This window comes from Mobula birostris, chromosome 24 (genome assembly GCF_030028105.1).
Source record: "Mobula birostris isolate sMobBir1 chromosome 24, sMobBir1.hap1, whole genome shotgun sequence".
Taxonomy (NCBI): Eukaryota; Metazoa; Chordata; class Chondrichthyes; order Myliobatiformes; family Myliobatidae; genus Mobula; species Mobula birostris.
Genome location: NC_092393.1, coordinates 447,097 through 465,780, shown reverse-complemented (window position 1 = coordinate 465,780; position 18,684 = coordinate 447,097). Strand labels below are relative to the sequence as shown.

Sequence of the window (18,684 nt, the reverse complement as noted above, 5' to 3'; positions counted from 1 at the left end):
TTGCCTGGCACCAGGCTCCAAGCTCTTCCAATTCTTCTCAGGAAACCACCTCATTGTTGCTGGCGATGAGCTCTATCACTGTTTTGTCATCTGTAAACTTGACAACGTGATTACTTGCAGTCATGTGTGAGCACAGCACACAGGAATGGGCTCAGCACATAGCCCTGGGGGCACCCATCCTGAGGACTTAAAGATTCAGGGTACATTTATTACCAAGGTGTGTATACAGAATACAACCCCGAGTTTAATCCCTGCAGTCAGTCACACAGCAAAGAAACACCTTGGAACCCGTTCAAAGAAAACATAGATTTTATATATCAAAGTGATGTAAATATTGTGCAGAAAATGGCACTGGGTTAAATTCAACCACAATCTTATGGAATAATGCATTGGCCACAAGAGGCCACATTGTGTACTCCTATTTCCATTTCCCTTGTTAAAGTCAGAGCGATATGGCACAACATCAATACAATGTGTCCGCATCAACCAGGATCCATCCATCTGCACTCATTACTGCTCTACAGGAATGTAACATGCCCAGAACAACCTGTGAAAAGTATTCCAAATGTACCAGGAAACATAAATCCCACAGCTTGTTCTTTATTTAAAGCAATTGTTTTTGTAAATACTCTGGAGGTGTCTTGTTTTCACACCTAGTGCAATCTCTCCATGCTGTTACCTATGACTGTCACACACAATTCTCAGCAAAACCTTTTTTTTTATGCCAGTGCTCTCCCCTCTACTCAAACGTGTTCTCCTCAGTAACAGACATTTGCGGTCATTCTTTGCCCTACAGTATTCAATAGGCATCAAATGGTGGTACAACACAACACACACTAAAGACTTACCGATAATGTGACGAGACAATTACAGGACAGATCCAGGATAGTTGCCTTAGGCAAGGTCACCTGCAAACACAAAATATTAAGACAAATTACAGCATAAATTATTAACACAAATAGACAACTTTGGGGGGGGGGGGGGGGGAGAGAGAGGATCTTTCCCAAACACACAAGTAACCTGTAGATACTCAGTCGATCCACAAAGGTCGAGTCCTCAGCCAACTACTCTACACCCTGTACACTAATAAGTGTGTCCAAATTCTGGTCTAACTGCATTTGCAAATTTGTAGATGATACCACTACAATGGGCCGCACCTCAGAAAATGATGAGTCAGAGTACAGAAAAGAGATATAGAGAGCTTAGTGACATGGTGCCATAACAACCTTTCCCTCCATATTTACAAAACATAACAGGCTCCAGAAACAGGGCAGTACATACACTCCTGTCTACATCAGTGCGTTGACGTTGAGAGCTTCAAGTTCCTACGTGTGATCAACCTGTTCTGGTCCAACCACAGCCAAGAAAGTTCACCAATGTCTGTAATTCCTCAGCAGGATGAAGAAATTCGGTATGTACCTAACACCTCTTACCAATTTTTATTGATGGACCATAGAAAACATTCTACCTGGATGCACAACATCTTGGTGTGGCAACTGTTCTGCTAGTTATCGCATAGTTGAGGACACAGTTCGCACATCATAGGAACCACCCTCCCTTCCTCTCTATCCTAACTGCCTCAGGACCCCGGAGATTTTCTCTTCCATTGAGCAGAGGATACGAAAGCCCAGGCTCAGGGACAGTTTCTACCCTGCAGTTATCAGACATTTGTACAGCCTCACAATCTGCCTCATTATGTGTTGGTTACCAGCACTGCACTTTTTCAGTTGCTTTTACCCTGTATTCTGCATTATTGTTCTATCTTATTCTACCCCAATGCATTATATATGTAAGAACAGTACGCAAGACAAGCTTTTCACTGTATCTAATTTTACTTAGTGATACAGCAGAGTTGGCCCTTCAAGTCATGCTACCCCAGCAAACCAATTAACCCTACCCTAATCACGGGATAGTTTACAATGATCAATTAACCTACCTGATACGCCTTTGGACTGTGGAAGGACACTGGAGCACCCGGAGGAAGACCCAAGCCTTTTCTTATTACAATATAAAACACCTTCAACCCATCGTCTACGCCAATATTCAAAATATTCCACGAGCCTGACACTCCCCTTACTACCCTGTAGCCTATTGCTCCTCACATACACTTCACAGACATCACCCAAGGATGGATGGATGAAGTCATAGGGTAACAGGGCATCAACAAAAGGCCCTTTGGCACACCTCTCTATACTGACCAGTTTCTATCAAGCAACGAGGGGTGATTGATAATTTTGTGGCCTCTGGTAGAAGCAGTGAATTTTAGAAATCCTGGCACATTTATTTTTCCTACATTTACACACTTAGTCCAGCAGTTGTGGAGCATACTGGTCCCTTCTTTGTAGGAGTCCGCGTCTTGGATCTCCAGAAGTGGTCCACAGCAGGGGTGATTGATAAGTTCGTGACCTAAGGTAGAAGGCAATGAGTTATTAACTTCAAACTTTCTGCATTAGCACTCAGAGTTGAACTGCATGTGCATGTAATGAGATCTGTATAACTCATCTCCTGCTACCTTTGGCCACTAACTTAGCAATCACCCCTGCTGTGTACCACTTCTGGAGATCCAAGACGCTTTTGTTATTTGCATATGCAGGTCAACCGTTTGAGTGAAAATGTGGAAAGTTTGAAGTTAATAACTCATATGAACTTATCAATCACCCCTGCTGTAGACCACTTCTACAAAGAAGGGATCCGTATGCTCCACGACCACTGGACTAAGAGGAGACTGCGTTGAAAAATAAACGTGCTAGGTTTTCTAAAATTGACGCCTTCTACCTTAGGCCATGAACTTATCAATCACCCCTCAGTCTGATCTACTGGTGGTTGACAGGTCAGTGGGCCGGGGCTGGGGGAGGGATACCTGGGCCGGGGGAGGGATGCCTGGGCCGAGGCGGAGATTGGCGAACGGGAGGGTCAGTGGGAGGTGAGGTGAGGTGGGGTGGGGAGGGTCAGCGGGATGGGAGGGGAGGGGAGGTGGGGAGGGGTGGAGTGGGGTGGGGAGATGAGGTGAGGTGAGGTGGGGTGAGGTGGGGAGGGGAGGGGAGGGGAGGTGGGGTGAGGGAAGGTGGGGTGAGGGGAGGTGGGGTGGGGTGGGGAGGGGAGGGGAGGGGTGGGGAGGGGAGGGGAGGTGGGGTGAGGTGGAGTGGGGAGGGGAGGGGAGGGTCAGCGGAAGGGGAGGTGAGGTGAGGTGGGGTGGGGTGAGGTGAGGTGAGGTGGGGAGGGGAGGGGAGGTGGGGTGAGGTGAGGAGGGGAGGTGGGGTGAGGTGAGGAGGGGAGGTGGGGTGAGGTGAGGAGGGGAGGGGGAGGTGGGTGAGGTGGGGTGGGGTGAGGTGGGGTGAGGTGGGGTGGGGAGGGGAGGGGAGGGGAGGGGAGGGGAGGGTCAGCAGGAGGGGAGGAGAGGTGAGGTGGGGTGGGGTGAGGTGAGGTGAGGTGGGGTGGGGTGAGGTGAGGTGAGGTGGGGAGGGGAGGGGAGGGGAGGGGAGGGGAGGGGAGGGGAGGTGGGGTGAGGTGAGGAGGGGAGGTGGGGTGAGGTGAGGAGGGGAGGGGAGGTGGGTGAGGTGGGGTGGGGTGAGGTGGGGTGGGGAGGGGAGGGGAGGGGAGGTGAGGTGGGGAGGGGAGGGGAGGGGAGGGGAGGGGAGGGGAGGGGAGGGGAGGGGAGGGGAGGTGGGGTGAGGTGAGGTGAGGTGGAGAAGGGAGGGGAGGGGAGGGGAGGTGGGGTGGGGAGGGGTGGGGAGGGGAGGAGAGGTGGGGTGAGGTGAGGTGGGGTGAGGTGAGGTGAGGTGAGGTGGGGAGGGGAGGTGGGGTGAGGTGAGGTGGGGAGGGGAGGGGTGGTGGGGTGAGGTGGGGAGGGGAGGGGAGGGGAGGTGGGGTGGGGTGGGGTGAGGTGGGGAGGGGAAGGGAGGGGAGGGGAGGGGAGGGGAGGGAGGTGGGGTGAGGTGAGGTGAGGTGAGGTGAGGTGGGGAGGGGAGGGGAGGGGAGGTGAGGTGAGGTGAGGTGAGGTGAGGTGGGGAGGGGAGGGGAGGTGAGGTGAGGTGGGGAGGGGAGGGGAGGTGAGGGGAGGGGAGGTGGGGTGAGGTGGGGTGGGGAGGGGAGGGGAGGGGAGGGTCAGCGGGAGGTGAGGTGAGGTGGGGTGAGGTGGGGAGGGGAGGGGAGGGGAGATGGGGGTGAGGTGAGGTGGGGTGGGGTGGGGAGGGGTGAGGTGAGGTGAGGTGGGGTGGGGTGGGGAGGGGTGGGGTGGGGAGGTGGGGTGGGGTGAGGTGAGGTGAGGTGAGGTGAGGTGGGTGGGGGAAGGGAGGGGAGGTGGGGTGAGGTGAGGTGAGGAGGGGAAGGGAGGGGAGGTGGGGTGGGGTGAGGTGGGGAGGGGAGGTGAGGTGGGGAGGGGAGGGGAGGAGAGGTGTGGTGAGGTGGGGAGGGGAGGGGAGGGGAGGGTCAGTGGGTGGGGAGCGGAGGTGGGGTGGGGTGGTGGGGAGGGGAGGGGAGGGGAGGGGGGGTGGGGAGGGGAGGGGAGGGGAGGGGAGGGGAGGGGAGGTGGGGTGTGGTGAGGGGAGGGGAGGGGAGGGGAGGGTCAGTGGGTGGTGACGGGAGGTGAGGAGGAGAGGGGAGGGGAGGTGAGGTGAGGTGGGGAGGGGAGGTGAGGTGAGGTGGGGAGGGAAGGTGAGGTGAGGTGGGGAGGGGAGGGGAGGGTCAGTGGGTGGGGACGGGAGTGAGGAGGGGAGGGGAGGGGAGGAGGGGAGGTGGGGAGGGGAGGGGAGGTGAGGAGGGGAGGGGAGGGGAGGGTCAGTGGGTGGTGACGGGAGGTGAGGAGGAGAGGGGAGGGGAGGTGAGGTGAGGTGGGGAGGGGAGGGGAGGGTCAGTGGGTGGGGATGGGAGTGAGGAGGGGAGGGGAGGGGAGGAGGGGAGGTGGGGAGGGGAGGGGAGGTGAGGAGGGGAGGGGAGGGGAGGGTCAGTGGGTGGGGACGGGAGGTGAGGAGGAGAGGGGAGGTGAGGTGAGGTGGGGAGGTGAGGTGAGGAGGTGAGGTGGGGTGGGGTGGGGAGGGGAGGGGAGGGGAGGGGAGGGTCAGTGGGTGGGGAGGGGAGGGGAGGTGAGAGGAGGGGAGAGGAGGGATGGGGTGAGGTGGGGTGAGGTGGGGTGGGGTGGGGAAGGGAGGGGAGGGGAGGGTCAGTGGGTGGGGAGGGGAGGTGGGGTGGAGGGGAGGGGAGGGGAGGGGAGGGGAGGGGGGGTGGGGTGGGGTGGGGAGGGGAGGGGAGGGGAGGGGAGGGGAGGGGAGGGGAGGTGGGGTGGGGTGGGGTGGGGTGGGGTGGGGTGGAGAGGGGAGGGGAGGGGAGGGGAGGGGAGGGGAGGGGAGGTGCGGTGAGGGTAGGGGAGGGTCAGTGGGTGGGGACGGGAGGTGAGGAGGCGAGGGGAGGGGAGGTGAGGTGAGGTGAGGTTGGGAGGGGAGGGGAGGGTCAGTGGGTGGGGAGGGGAAGGAAGGTGGGGTGCGGTGAGGGGAGAGGAGGGTCAGTGGGTGGGGACGGGAGGTGAGGAGGGGAGGGGAGGTGGGGAGGGGAGGGGAGGGGAGGGGAGGGGAGGGGAGGGGAGGGGAGGGGAGGGTCAGTGGGTGGGGAGGGGAGGGGAGGGGAGGTGAGGAGGGGAGGGGAGGTGAGGGTCAGCGGGTGGGGAGGGGAGGGGAGGGTCAGTGGGTGGGGAGGGGAGGGGAGGTGAGGAGGGGAGGGGAGGTGAGGTGAGGTGAGGAGGAGAGGGGACGGGAGGTGAGGAGGGGAGGGGAGGGGAGGTGAGGAGGGGAGGGGAGGTGAGGTGAGGTGAGGTGAGGAGGAGAGGGGACGGGAGGTGAGGAGGGGAGGGGAGGGGAGGGTCAGTGGGTGGGGAGGGGAGGGGAGGGTCAGTGGGTGGGGAGGGGAGGGGAGGGGAGGTGAGGAGGGGAGGGGAGGGGAGGTGAGGAGGGGAGGGGAGGTGAGGTGAGGTGAGGAGGAGAGGGGACGGGAGGTGAGGAGGGGAGGAGAGGGGAGGGTCAGTGGGTGGGGAGGGGAGGGGAGGGTCAGTGGGTGGGGAGGGGAGGGGAGGGGAGGTGAGGAGGGGAGGGTCAGTGGGTGGGGAGGTGAGGTGAGGTGAGGTGAGGTGAGGTGGGGAGGGGAGGGGAGGGGAGGGGAGGGGAGGGGAGGGTCGGGTCAGTGGGTGGGGAGGGGAGGGGAGGGGAGGTGAGGAGGGGAGGGGAGGTGAGGGTCAGCGGGTGGGGAGGGGAGGGGAGGGTCAGTGGGTGGGGAGGGGAGGGGAGGTGAGGTGAGGTGAGGAGGAGAGGGGACGGGAGGTGAGGAGGGGAGGGGAGGGGAGGTGAGGAGGGGAGGGGAGGTGAGGTGAGGTGAGGAGGAGAGGGGACGGGAGGTGAGGAGGGGAGGGGAGGGGAGGGTCAGTGGGTGGGGAGGGGAGGGGAGGGGAGGTGAGGAGGGGAGGGGAGGTGAGGAGGGGAGGGGAGGGGAGGTGAGGTGAGGTGAGGAGGAGAGGGGACGGGAGGTGAGGAGGGGAGGGGAGGGGAGGGTCAGTGGGTGGGGAGGGGAGGGGAGGGTCAGTGGGTGGGGAGGGGAGGGGAGGGGAGGTGAGGAGGGGAGGGGAGGTGAGGTGAGGTGAGGAGGAGAGGGGACGGGAGGTGAGGAGGGGAGGAGAGGGGAGGGTCAGTGGGTGGGGAGGGGAGGGGAGGGTCAGTGGGTGGGGAGGGGAGGGGAGGTGAGGAGGGGAGGGTCAGTGGGTGGGGAGGTGAGGTGAGGTGAGGTGGGGAGGGGAGGGGAGGGGAGGTGGGGAGGGGAGGGGAGGGGAGGAGGGGAGGGGAGGGGAGGGGGGGAGGGAGGGGAGGGGAGGAGGGGAGGGGAGGGGAGGGGAGGGGGGGAGGGGAGGGGAGGGGAGGGGAGGGGAGGGGAGGGGAGGGGAGGGGGGGAGGGGAGGGGAGGGGAGGGGAGGGGAGGGGAGGGGAGGTGGGGAGGGGAGGGGAGGGGAGGGGAGGGGAGGGGAGGGGAGGAGGGGAGGGGAGGAGGAGAGGGGAGGGGAGGAGGAGAGGGGAGGGGAGGGGAGGAGGAGAGGGGAGGGGAGGGGAGGAGGAGAGGGGAGGGGAGGGGAGGGGAGGGGAGGTGAGGTGGGGAGGGGAGGGTCAGTGGGTGGGGAGGGGAGGGGAGGTGAGGAGGAGAGGGGACGGGAGGGGAGGTGAGGAGGGGAGGGTCAGTGGGTGGGGAGGGGAGGGGAGGTGAGGAGGAGAGGGGACGGGAGGGGAGGGTCAGCGGGAGGGGAGGGGAGGTGAGGAGGGGAGGGGGGGAGGGGAGGGGAGGGGAGGGGGGGAGGGGAGGGGAGGGTCAGTGGGTGGGGAGGGGAGGGGAGGGTCAGTGGGTGGGGAGGGGAGGGGAGGGTCAGTGGGTGAGGAGGAGAGGGGACGGGAGGTGAGGAGGGGAGGGTCAGCGGGAGGGGAGGTGAGGTGAGGTAGGGAGGGGGGCAGTGGACAGCCGCCGTACGGTGGACGTTGGGGAATGGCCGGGGAGGGGGGACCCGCATTCAGTCTCTCTCTTACCAGCTCTCGGACCGGCACCTCGCTCAGGCCGCTGAGGCTCAGGTCCAGCTCGTTTCCGTCCAGCCGCTCCCGCAGGCCCAGGCCCGGGCCCGGCGCTGACTGCTTGCCGCTGTTTTTCGGCATCTTCTCCTGCTGCCGAGACCGAGACCGGGACCGGGACCCGGAACAAGACGGAGCAACCGGCACCACCCAACCCTTCGTCCCGGCCGGGACACGTCGCACTCGCAGCGAGCCCGAGCACCAACGAGCCGTGAGCCAAGAGAAGCCTCCGCACGGCAGACTGGACCTCCAGCGCCCAGGCGGATGGGAGGAGCAGCAGCAGGCTAGCCCAGGCACGATGGACCGATCCAGCCCCCGGCTGGAGCTTGCATAGGGTGATATAGAAACATAGAAAATAGGTGCAGGAGTAGGCCATTCGGCCCTTCGAGCCTGCACTGCCATTCATTATGATCATGGCTGATCATCCAACTCAGAACCCTGTACCTGCCTTCCCTCCATACCCCCTGATCCCCGTAGCCACAAGGGCCATATCTAACTCCCTCTTAAATATAGCCAATGAACTGGCCTCAACTGTTTCCTGTGGCAGAGAATTCCACAGATTCACCACTCTCTGTGTGAAGAAGTTTTTCCTAATCTCGGTCCTAAAAGGCTTCCCCTCTATTCTCAAACTGTGACCCCTTGTTCTGGCCTTCCCTAACATCGGGAACAATCTTCCTGCATCTAGCCTGTCCAATCCCTTTAGGATCTTATACGTTTCAATCAGATCCCCCCTCAATCTTCTAAATTCCAATGAGTACAAGCCCAATTCATCCAGTCTTTCTTCATATGAAAGTCCTGCCATCCCAGGAATCAATCTGGTGAACCTTCTTTGTACTCCCTCTATGGCAAGGATGTCTTTCCTCAGATTAGGGGACCAAAACTGCACACAATACTCCAGGTGTGGTCTCACCAAGGCCTTGTACAACTGCAGTAGTACCTCCCTGCTCCTGTACTCGAATCCTCTCGCTATAAATGCCAGCATACCATTCGCCTTTTTCACCACCTGCTGTACCTGCATGCCCACTTTCAATGACTGTTGTATAATGACACCCAGGTCTCATTGCACCTCCCCTTTTCCTAATTGGCCACCATTCAGATAATAATCTGTTTTCCTATTTTTGCCACCAAAGTGGATAACTTCACATTTATCCACATTAAATTGCATCTGCCATGAATTTGCCACTCACCCAACCTATCCAAGTCACCCTGCATCCTCTTAGCATCCTCCTCACAGCTAACACTGCCACCCAGCTTCGTGTCATCCGCAAACTTGGAGATGCTGCATTGAATTCCCTCATCCAAGTCATTAATATATATAGATGACAAACAGCAAAGGACCCAGCACTGGCCCTACTAGTCATAGACCTCTGGTCAGAGAGGCAACCATCCCACAAAGCCAATGTCTAATCCAGGCCTGCTGCGTTCACCAGCAACTTTTATGTGTGTTGCTTGAAATTCCAGCATCTGCAGATTTCCCCGTGTTTGCGTCTAATCCAATTTACTACTTCAGACATCCCACCTCTCCTGGAAGTCCCGGGAGTCTCCCGCATATCGATAGTGGCTCCCTGACGCAGGGAAATTATATACAATATCCCGGAAATCGATTTTTTTGAGAGGGAGAGCGAGCATCCTGATTGGTCTCTCTTTGTGCTAAGAGTGGTCCCCAAACACCGGGCCGCGAGGAAACAATATGATTTGGTGATATGAGTCAGCTGCACCTTTCCTCATTCCCTGTCACGCCCACTGTTGAACGCACGTGACGTCATTACGCACGCGTCATCCATGTCAGCACGGGAAGATCAACTCCTCGAGTTTGCAAATGACGGCAGGCTGAAAAGTATGTTTGATATAACATCTCTGCCGGCATTATGGCCACAAAAGCACTAAAAACGTTCCTTCCATTTTCAACATATCTCTGCGAAGTGGGGTTTTCTGCAATGAATGCAACGAAAACTAAATTGCGGAATAGACTGGACATAAGGAACCCCCTTCGAATATCGCTGTCTCCCATCACCCCTCGATGGCTCCGTCTTGTTGCAGGGAAACAAGCCCAGGGCTCCCACTGATTCAGCGATATCGGTGTGTTGCAATGATTTTATATGTTCATACGAGGAAAATATGCGCTGTGTGTTTAACACCCAAACGTTACTTAAAATGTTATGATGCTATTGACTTATAATTGACTTATCATTATATTCATGCAAGGAAAATATGCGCTGTGTGTTTAATATTAAATTCGTTAGATAAACCCTTTCAGAAACGAAATTGAATGTATTAGCCACATATAAGTGACTTATCACCTATATTCCAGTCGTGATTAACACCACCCCCAAACATTTTGGCAAACTTTTCTACAGAAGTGGTTTGCCATTGCCTTCTTCTGGGCAGTGTCTTTACAAGATGGGTGATGCCAGGCATCAATACTGTTTAAAGATCATTTGCCTGGTGTCTGTGGTGGCATAACCAGGACTTGCACCAGCTGCTCTCATTGCTTCACATGTGAATAAGCAGGGGCTACACTTTGCCCAAGGCTGGCCTACAGGCTCTTCACCCCAATACCCTGTCCATAAATTATGGTGGCTTAAACAAAGTAGCAGTGAAGAAACACTACTGCTTGTCCCTTATTAACACAGCTTTTGAAATGTTGCTAGGTGCAAATATTTTTTAAAAACTGGACCTGAAAAACACTGATAATTTAATTTGCATTCATAAAGGGAACAGCCTTTAGTACCCGCCAGGTCATTATGATGCCCTTTGAGCTGGTCACATTTATCAATAACATTCTGAGGGAAATGTTTGTGTTTTAATTTTTCCTAACTGCTATGAGGAGCACCTAATACATGTAAGGCTGGTTCTTCAGTGTCTGTTCAAGAATTGCTTGTTTGTGAAATTGGACAAGAGTCATTTCCATGTGCCTAAAGTCTCTTTTTTTTGGATTTGTCATGTCCCAAAGAAATCTTATGGGCTCTGAAAAAACCCATGCAGTGCAAGACTAGACACCACCTATGTCTGTTAAACAAGTTCAACAGGTTTTGGGATTAGCAAAACTTTAGTGATATTTTTTCCAAATTTTAACTCAATGGTGGCCCCTATAAGTAACTGACCAAAAAGACATTGTGTTCTTTCCGTTGGTCTCCAGAGGTGGAGGCAGCCTTCAATGAGCTGTCAATAAAATTCTTGGTTCTGTTTAACTGTTCTGAGTCTCTATGTGATCCCACACTTGGGTGAGAAGATGCAGTGTGACAGACCTTGTCTGTTTGGCTCCCAGTGTTCCACAGAGCTCAGTGCTTGGACCACTTCCTTGCATGTTACATCTCAATGACAGAATTCATGGCTTGTGCCAAGTGTGCAGACAGTAAAAAGATAGCTGGAAGGGCAGGTAGTGTTGAGGCTGAGTACAGGGCTACCGTAGGAAACTGTGTCACATGCTGTGAGCAGAATTATCTGCAGCTTAATGTGAAAAAGACTAAGGAGCTGGTGGTAGACCTGAGGAGAGCTAAGGTAACGGTGACCCCTGTTTCCATCCAGGGGGTCAGTGTCGACATGGTGGAGGATTACAAATACCTGGGGATACAAATTGACAATAAACTGGACTGGTCAAAGAACACTGAGGCCATCTACAAGAAGGGTCAGAGCCGTCTCTAGTTCCTGAGGAGACTGAGGTCCTTTAACATCTGCCAGACGATGCTGAGGATGTTCTACGAGTCTGTGGTGACCAGTGCTATCATGTTTGCTGTTGTGTGCTGGGGCAGCAGGCTGAGGGTAGCGGACACCAACAGAATCAACAAACTCATTCGTAAGGCCAGTGATGTTGTGGGGATGGAACTGGACTCTCTGACGGTGGTGTCTGAAAAGAGGATGCTGTCTAAGTTGCATGCCATCTTGGACAATGTCTCCCAACCACCACATAATGTACTGGGTGGGCACAGGAGTACATTCAGCCAGAGACTCATTCCACCAAGATGCAGCACTGAGCGTCATGGGAAGTCATTCCTGCCTGTGGCCATCAAACTTTACAACTCCTCCCTTAGAGGGTCAGACACCCTGAGCCAATAGGCTGGTCCTGGACTTATTTCATAATTTACTGGCATAATTTACATATTACTATTTAACTACTTATGGTTCTATTACTATTTATTATTTATGGTGCAACTGTAATGAAAACCAATTTCCCCCAGGATCAATAAAGTATGACTATGACTAAACAGGAAGTCTACAGAAAGATATAGACAGATTAAGAAAATGAGCAAAGAAGTGGCAGATGGAATATAGTGCTGTTGAAAAAGAATTGTTGAGTATATTTAAAGTGGAGGTTGATAGGTTCGTGATTAGTAAATGTTATGGCAGGAGAATAGGGTTGAGAGGGATAATACATCAGCCGTGATAGAATGGTGGAACAGACTCAATGGGCTGAATGGCCTAATTCTACACCTGTGTCTTATTGTCATATTTATCCTAACCATCTGGTTTCTGTATGTTATCCTCCCTGTGCCGAAGGCCCAAGTTATAGGGAGACAATGGATGGGCTCGGACTCTATTCTGTGGAGTGAGGACTGAGGGCTAAATCTAAAGCAGAGTACAAAATGAGTAGTGCTATAAATAGGTCTATATTCCAGAAAAAAGGAGTCAAAAACAAGAGGGCACAGATTTAAACTGAAAGAGGAAAGATTCCAAAGCTTTATCTTCTTCAGATAAAGAATGAAACACCATAGGAAAAGACCATCTGAGGAAGTAGATGAGGCAATAACAAATTTCAAGAGACATTTGGATAGGAAAGACTGAGATGGATATGGGTCGAATGCAGGCAAATAGGGCTAGCTCAGAATGGAATCTGGGGCAGCATGGACCAGTTGGGCTGAAGGGCCTATTCCATAATAAGTGGTGACTATGTTACACAACGGTTACACAACAGTGTAATAAACCAGTGACTTTAAAGTGAGTGAAAAATATATAAGCATCCTGGACCCCAACTCCCAGCACCCTCCCACGATCTGACGTACACTCCAGACCCTGACCCAAACTCCAGATATCCTGATGTGTTCTCCAGATACCCCGACCCAACCCACTCTCCAGATCCGACCCACTCTCCAGACCCAGACCCACAGTTAAATGCATTTACCAAATCTGTTTTATATCTTTCTTTCCTTTTTACCTCTAACAAATGCCAATCTATGTCAGGCCATACAAGCTTCCATGGAGCTACAACTGGATAAACTACTGAAGGACTTATCCTCAGATCAAACACTCCACATTCTTTCGCGATATCATTCCCTACCCGACTAAAGGTATCCCTCTGAAACCTCCCATTTTCCCAGCACTCCTGCAACCCTCCTTTAGTAGGGTGAGAATCATTGTGTCCCTGCAAGTTAGCCCAGTAGTTTGCCATCAGTTGCATCCTTCTTAGTTCCAAAGGCATTATTCCCATTTCTACCTGTAGGGCTGACACTGGTGACGTTTTAAAAGCCCCACTGCACACTCTCAAGGCCTGAGCCTGAATCACATCCAGTTTCCTTATAAGAGACCTAGCTGCTGATCCATATACTATATTTCCATAATCCAATACAGATCTCACTAAAGCCACATACATTCTCTTCAAAGCTGAACAACTTGCTCCCCATTCCCTACCAGTCAAACATCTCATCACATTTATTACTTTTTTACATTTCTCCTCTACTTTCCTAATATGGTCTGCCCATGTTAATCGTGAATCAAATATAACTCCCAGAAATTTAAATGATGCAACCCTTTCTAATTCAACCCCATACATTCTTAACTTCTTCCCTACCTCAACCCTTTTCCTGGTAAAAAAAAATACAGTTTGAGTTTTGTCTACTGGAAATCTACATCCCCAATCATAACCCCACTCCATCGATTGCTTCTTGTAGTTTCCTGATTATGTGGTCCATGTTCCTGCCTCTTTTCCACAAGGCCCCATCATCCGCAAACAGTGACCTACCTATATCCACTGGTACCTTTGTGAAGACATCATTGATCATAATGATGAAAAGTAACGGGCTAATCACACTACCTTGAGGTGTGCCATTTTCCACTATGTACTGTTTTGATAATTCTGATCCAATCCAAACTTGAATTTTTCTACCAAACAAAAAATCTTTAATCCAATTAAAAACTCTCCCACCAACCCCCATCTTGTGCAGTTTAATTCATAATCCTTCCTTCCACATCATATCATAGGCTTTTTCAATGTCAAAGAACACTGCCACTACTGACTCTCTATTTGCCTGGGCCTTCCTTATTTCAGTCTCTAACATAATCACTGAGTCCATGGAATTCCTTCCCTTTCTAAAACCACTCTGATAACTTGCCAGCATTCCCCTTTTCTCAAGCTCATATGATAACCTTTCTGTTATCATCCTTTCCATTATCTTACATATACTTGATGTTAATGCAATTGGTCTGTAGCTAGTGGGTTTTGACAGATCCTTGCCAGGCTTCCTTATTGGAATTACTACTGCTTCTTTCCATGCACTTGGTAATCTTCCCTCCTCCCACACTCTGTTATAAAAATGCAGCAACTTCAAGAGCGCTCCTTCTCCTAGATTTTTTAGCATCACAGAGCATATCAGATCTTTCCCTGGGAAGGTTGGTCCCGATCTCTTTATTGCTCTCACCATTTCTGCTAATGTAAATGGATCATCAATTATATCATCTGTTCCTTCCCTCCTGCTTAACACACCTGGGTGTTGGCTCATTATTCTTTCCCTTCTTCTTCTTCTCCCTTCTTCAGACAAATTTTCTTAACTGTGTATCAGTACAAATGACTTGGCCATGACCTCAGTCTTATCCCTACTGAAGACTGCAGTTTCCTCCTCAGATATCATTACTGGATATTCCCATTCCTTTCTATCTCCTCCCATCCTCTTAATCATTCCCCATCTCTCTCCCACAGGTGTTGTTCTTCCTACCTTGTCGCAAAAACTCCTCCAATTGCCCTTTTAGCTTGACGTATAGTTCTTCTCACCACTGCCTGTGCTTTCTTATATTGAACCAAATGCTGCATGTTATGGGTTCTTTTAACTAGCCTGAATGCTCTATTTCTGTTTTTTACAGCCTGACAACATTCCTCTGTCCACCATGGTACCAGTTTTCTATTCATCCTATTTTTACTCCTGGGTATAGATCCTTCTGCTGCCATGATAATTGCTGAAGTCACCTGACTGTTTAATTCATCTACATTTCCAGAAATATCAATCTTTGTCAACCCTTCTTCACTCAACTTCTGGAACTTACCCCAATCAGCTTTTTCAAACACCCACTTTGGGGTTCCGCCACCTGGTCTAACTTCAACTCTTTCACCCACTGAACACAAAACTGGGTAGTGATCACTGCCTACTGTTGAAGCAGTCCAAACTCCCCAGTTACTAATGCCAGCCAAGGTATTAGACACTAACGTAATATCTAACACTGACTCAGTTCCTGTTGTTATGTCTATCCTTGTGCCGCTACCATCATTCATACACACCAAATCCCTTTCTTCAATCAAATCTTCAATTACCTTTTCATTTGGATCTGTAATCTGATCCCCCCATATTGTGCTATGAGCATTGAAATCTGCACACCACACTACTTTGTCTGTTTTGTCCTTGTATCTTTAATAGGCTGTCCAAATCCAACCTTTTACATGGATTGTAGTAGTTAATTATAACCACTCCTTCCCCTCTCTCCCACACTTCCACCACTATGTATTCCTGATCATCTCCTTTTTCCAGTACCCTATATGGTATACCTTGCTTGATTAACATAGCACAACCCCCCCCCCCACTATCTTTCCTTATCATTGTATACCCATATACCACAAAGTCTAAAGTTGGTTTCAACCAAGTTTCCTGAATACACACTACATCCGGTTTTACAACCATTTCTTTAATAAAGTGCTTGAATTCCTGGCTATTGGCCAGTAAGCTCCTTGCATTCCATTGTAAAAGAATCACCATAATTAGTATTAACCAACACATGACACTTCCTGGCTTGACTGATTACTGAGGTTCTCCCTCACTTCCTCCCATGTCAGTCCTACTAACCCTAAATGGTTCACAGCTGCTTTTACCACCAGCTGAATTTTGTCACTTTTTGACTTTACCTCAGCCGTACTATTAATCACTCCTGCAATAAATGTTACTAGAGCCTTTTTGTCTACATAAATCCTGTCATTTGTTCTTTGTTGCATCTCTCATATCCTTATTGCTCCCTGTTCATTAGGAACATTATTCTGTTCTCTTGACATTCTTACAGCTTCTGCATAAGTGATCTTTCTTTTCACTCTTATTTCTTGAATTTTAGTCTCCCGTCTCACAACCTCACACCCACTATATGCAACATTATGAGCTCCTCCACAATTGCAGCATTTTGGTTGAACTCCTGTTCCGCACTTTCCATATTCATGATCACCCCCACATCTAGCACATCTCCTCTGCCTTTTACAGTTTTTAGCCACATGTCCAAACCTTTGACAATTATAGCACCTCAATGGCTTTGGCACATACACCCTTACTGGGTAACTCATGAAACCCAGGAACACCTTCCTTGGCACTCTTTCTTCTTCAAATTCAATCAATACAGATTCACTTTCCTTTTTCACTCCCTCCTTTGTTGTTTTCAGTCTTTGAACATTCATTACTTTCCCTCCTTTGATATTCCTCTTTATCTCCTCCATATTTATACTCATTGGTATCCCCGTGATCACTCCTTTACAACCACTGTTTTGTGCTCCCACCCTCCCAGTGTATTCCACCTTACATTTTCCTATCTCTTTTAGCTTGAGTGCTTTCTCAAGTTGTTCCTCATTCGCACATCTTACCAATAAGTTGCCATCATTAAGGACTTTTGCAAATACTATTTCCCCTATCTTATTTGTCAGAGCTGTTGTTAGCACAAACGGGTTAATTTTCTTTATATGTCCCTGAGCCTTCTCATTAAACCTAATTATGACAACACCTCCTCTCTGAGCTTGTTCATCTTCCTCACTTTCAGAGCTTTCTCCACTATCATTTCTTATTCTTTTATTCCCTTTGTCTTGGTTTTTATTCATCCGACCCCTCACTACCTCCTCATTCCCTTTATTTCTCCCTTCACAATAATCCACCTCTCCCCAGCTACCTATCTCTGGTCCCAAGTCTCTATCCCTCTCCTTCTCCACTTTCTTTCCCTCAACCCCGCCTCTTATCCTGTCCGCCATTACCGGACCCACACGAGCCTCTCCCAGCAATTTCCGTTCCTTCCCCACTCTCTTTCCCTCAACAGGTTCCAAAACACACTCACACATCAAGCAAAACACAGCCAGCTTCCAGTCTCACCACCAAATGAAGATAAACCCAGGAGCTATTTATGTAGCCAGCCCAAAATGGGAATCAGGTGTTTCAATTAGAGCACCCAACAGAACAAGGGAAAATGGAAAAACCTGGAATAAAGGACAATGGACCGGACGGTGAACCGGAATGCGAACATCACGGACCGGACCATGATATGTCCAGCGTCGTTTCTTCCTGACTGCCCTTGCTTCCTTGATAAAGCTTGTCCTGTTCCTAGTACTTCAGTGTCTGTGTCTTGCATTTGGGTCCGTTCCCATCAACTCCCACCTTGTGACAATATACCTATAAGAATACTCAGATTATTTAAGGATTAAATACACAACGCCCTGTGTTCGCCTTCTCTGCAGGTCCTAGATCGATCTTGCCGGAGGTTGCGGAGTTTTCTGTTTGCCCCGCGGATCACTCGCTCCACCGAGGAGCTGAAAGTTTGAGAAGAGTTGGGAAGAGCCTACACTTCGTTCGACGCAAGTCCGGGCAGTCCGGCTCGGTCACGAGATCACGTCGACTTGATGAAGGGCGTATTTTGGCAAGGGTATTCCGGTGTGTAAATAATCCCACAGAGTCACGGTACATTCCTTCCGCTTCCCGTGGGTGGAGTCACTGACTCGCTGCTAGTTGGAGCTGCGGCCGCACGGAGTCTTCGGCCGTGCCGGATACGGGATGGCGATGCTGAGGAGCGCGGGAGCGCGGTGCGCCGCGGGACAGAGGGGCTGGAACTGGAGCCGGGGGTCTGCGCTCACCCCATGCCTCCACGGCGGCCACGGCAGCCGGATGAACAGGTGAGGGCTGAGGGATAGGGGCTTTACAAGCAAAGGTGGCGAGCCGTGGTAAAATTGGCACTGGATCGACACGTCCAGAGGATGGGTATCTGGTTAGAGAAAAACTTCTGCTTGTCAGTCATCCGTGGTCCGCCAACGTTGGCTAGGCGCGACTGAAGCCCAACAGTACTGCTGCGTTAAGAAAGTCTGCATCCGTAGTTTTCCCTTTGCTGTTCCTTCTATTGTCGAGCTGCTTTCCCTGTAGCTGATCGCTGCATCCAAATAGTCATAGTCATACTTTATGGTCAATAATAGCAAATACTCACTTCTGCCCCGTGAGACTCCCGAATTCCTGGCGTTCAGCCGCTGTCTTGCACAGTGAACACTCACGCAAATACTTAAGTTTGCCTACTATTTATTTGTCCCCATTACCACCTCTCCATCATCATTTTCCAGTGGCCCAATATCCACTCTTGTCTCTCTTTTATATTATTGCCTAGCTTACCTTCATATTTCATCGTTTCTCTCTTGAAGGCAACTACAAAAAGCCTTAAGTGGTTTTTTAAAGGCTTCTCAATCTTCTAATTTCTCACTAATTTTTCAGAATCAGGTTTATTATCACCGGCATGTGACGCAAAATTTGTCAACTTAGCAGCAGCAGTTCAATGCAATACATAATCTAGCAGAGAAAAAAATAATAAATAAACAAGTAAATCAATTACCAATATTGAATAGATTTCAAAAAGTGCAAAAACAGAAATACTGTATATTTAAAAAAGAAGTTTGCTCTATTATATGCCCTCTTTTTCCGTTTCTGACTTTCCTTGTCAGCCACGGTTGTGACATCCTCCCTTTAGAATTCTTCTTCACCTTTGGACTGTAACTATCCTGCACATTCCGAATTCTCCCTGCAGCTTGCCTGTCCACCAGTGGGCTCAACCACAAAGTGCTCTACAAATCCATATCGTAGGGACTCTAACTTTCCACTCTTCCCATCTAACACCAACCTGA

At 51.4% G+C, this 18,684-nt stretch overlaps 1 protein-coding gene across 1 annotated transcript in view; it reads right to left on the bottom strand.

The window, feature by feature from the left end:
* The window catches only part of lrrc59 (leucine rich repeat containing 59), a 51,333-nt gene extending 34,267 nt beyond the window's left edge, over positions 1–17,066 (bottom strand). Inside the window, exons 1-3 of the mRNA XM_072242685.1 lie at positions 17,005–17,066; positions 7,548–7,911; positions 849–908 (exon numbers count right to left, since the gene is read on the bottom strand). Of these exons, the coding sequence (XP_072098786.1) occupies positions 849–908; positions 7,548–7,911; positions 17,005–17,066 (486 nt within the window). The remainder of the gene's footprint in view (positions 1–848; positions 909–7,547; positions 7,912–17,004) is intronic.
* Positions 17,067–18,684: the final 1,618 nt, after the last annotated feature.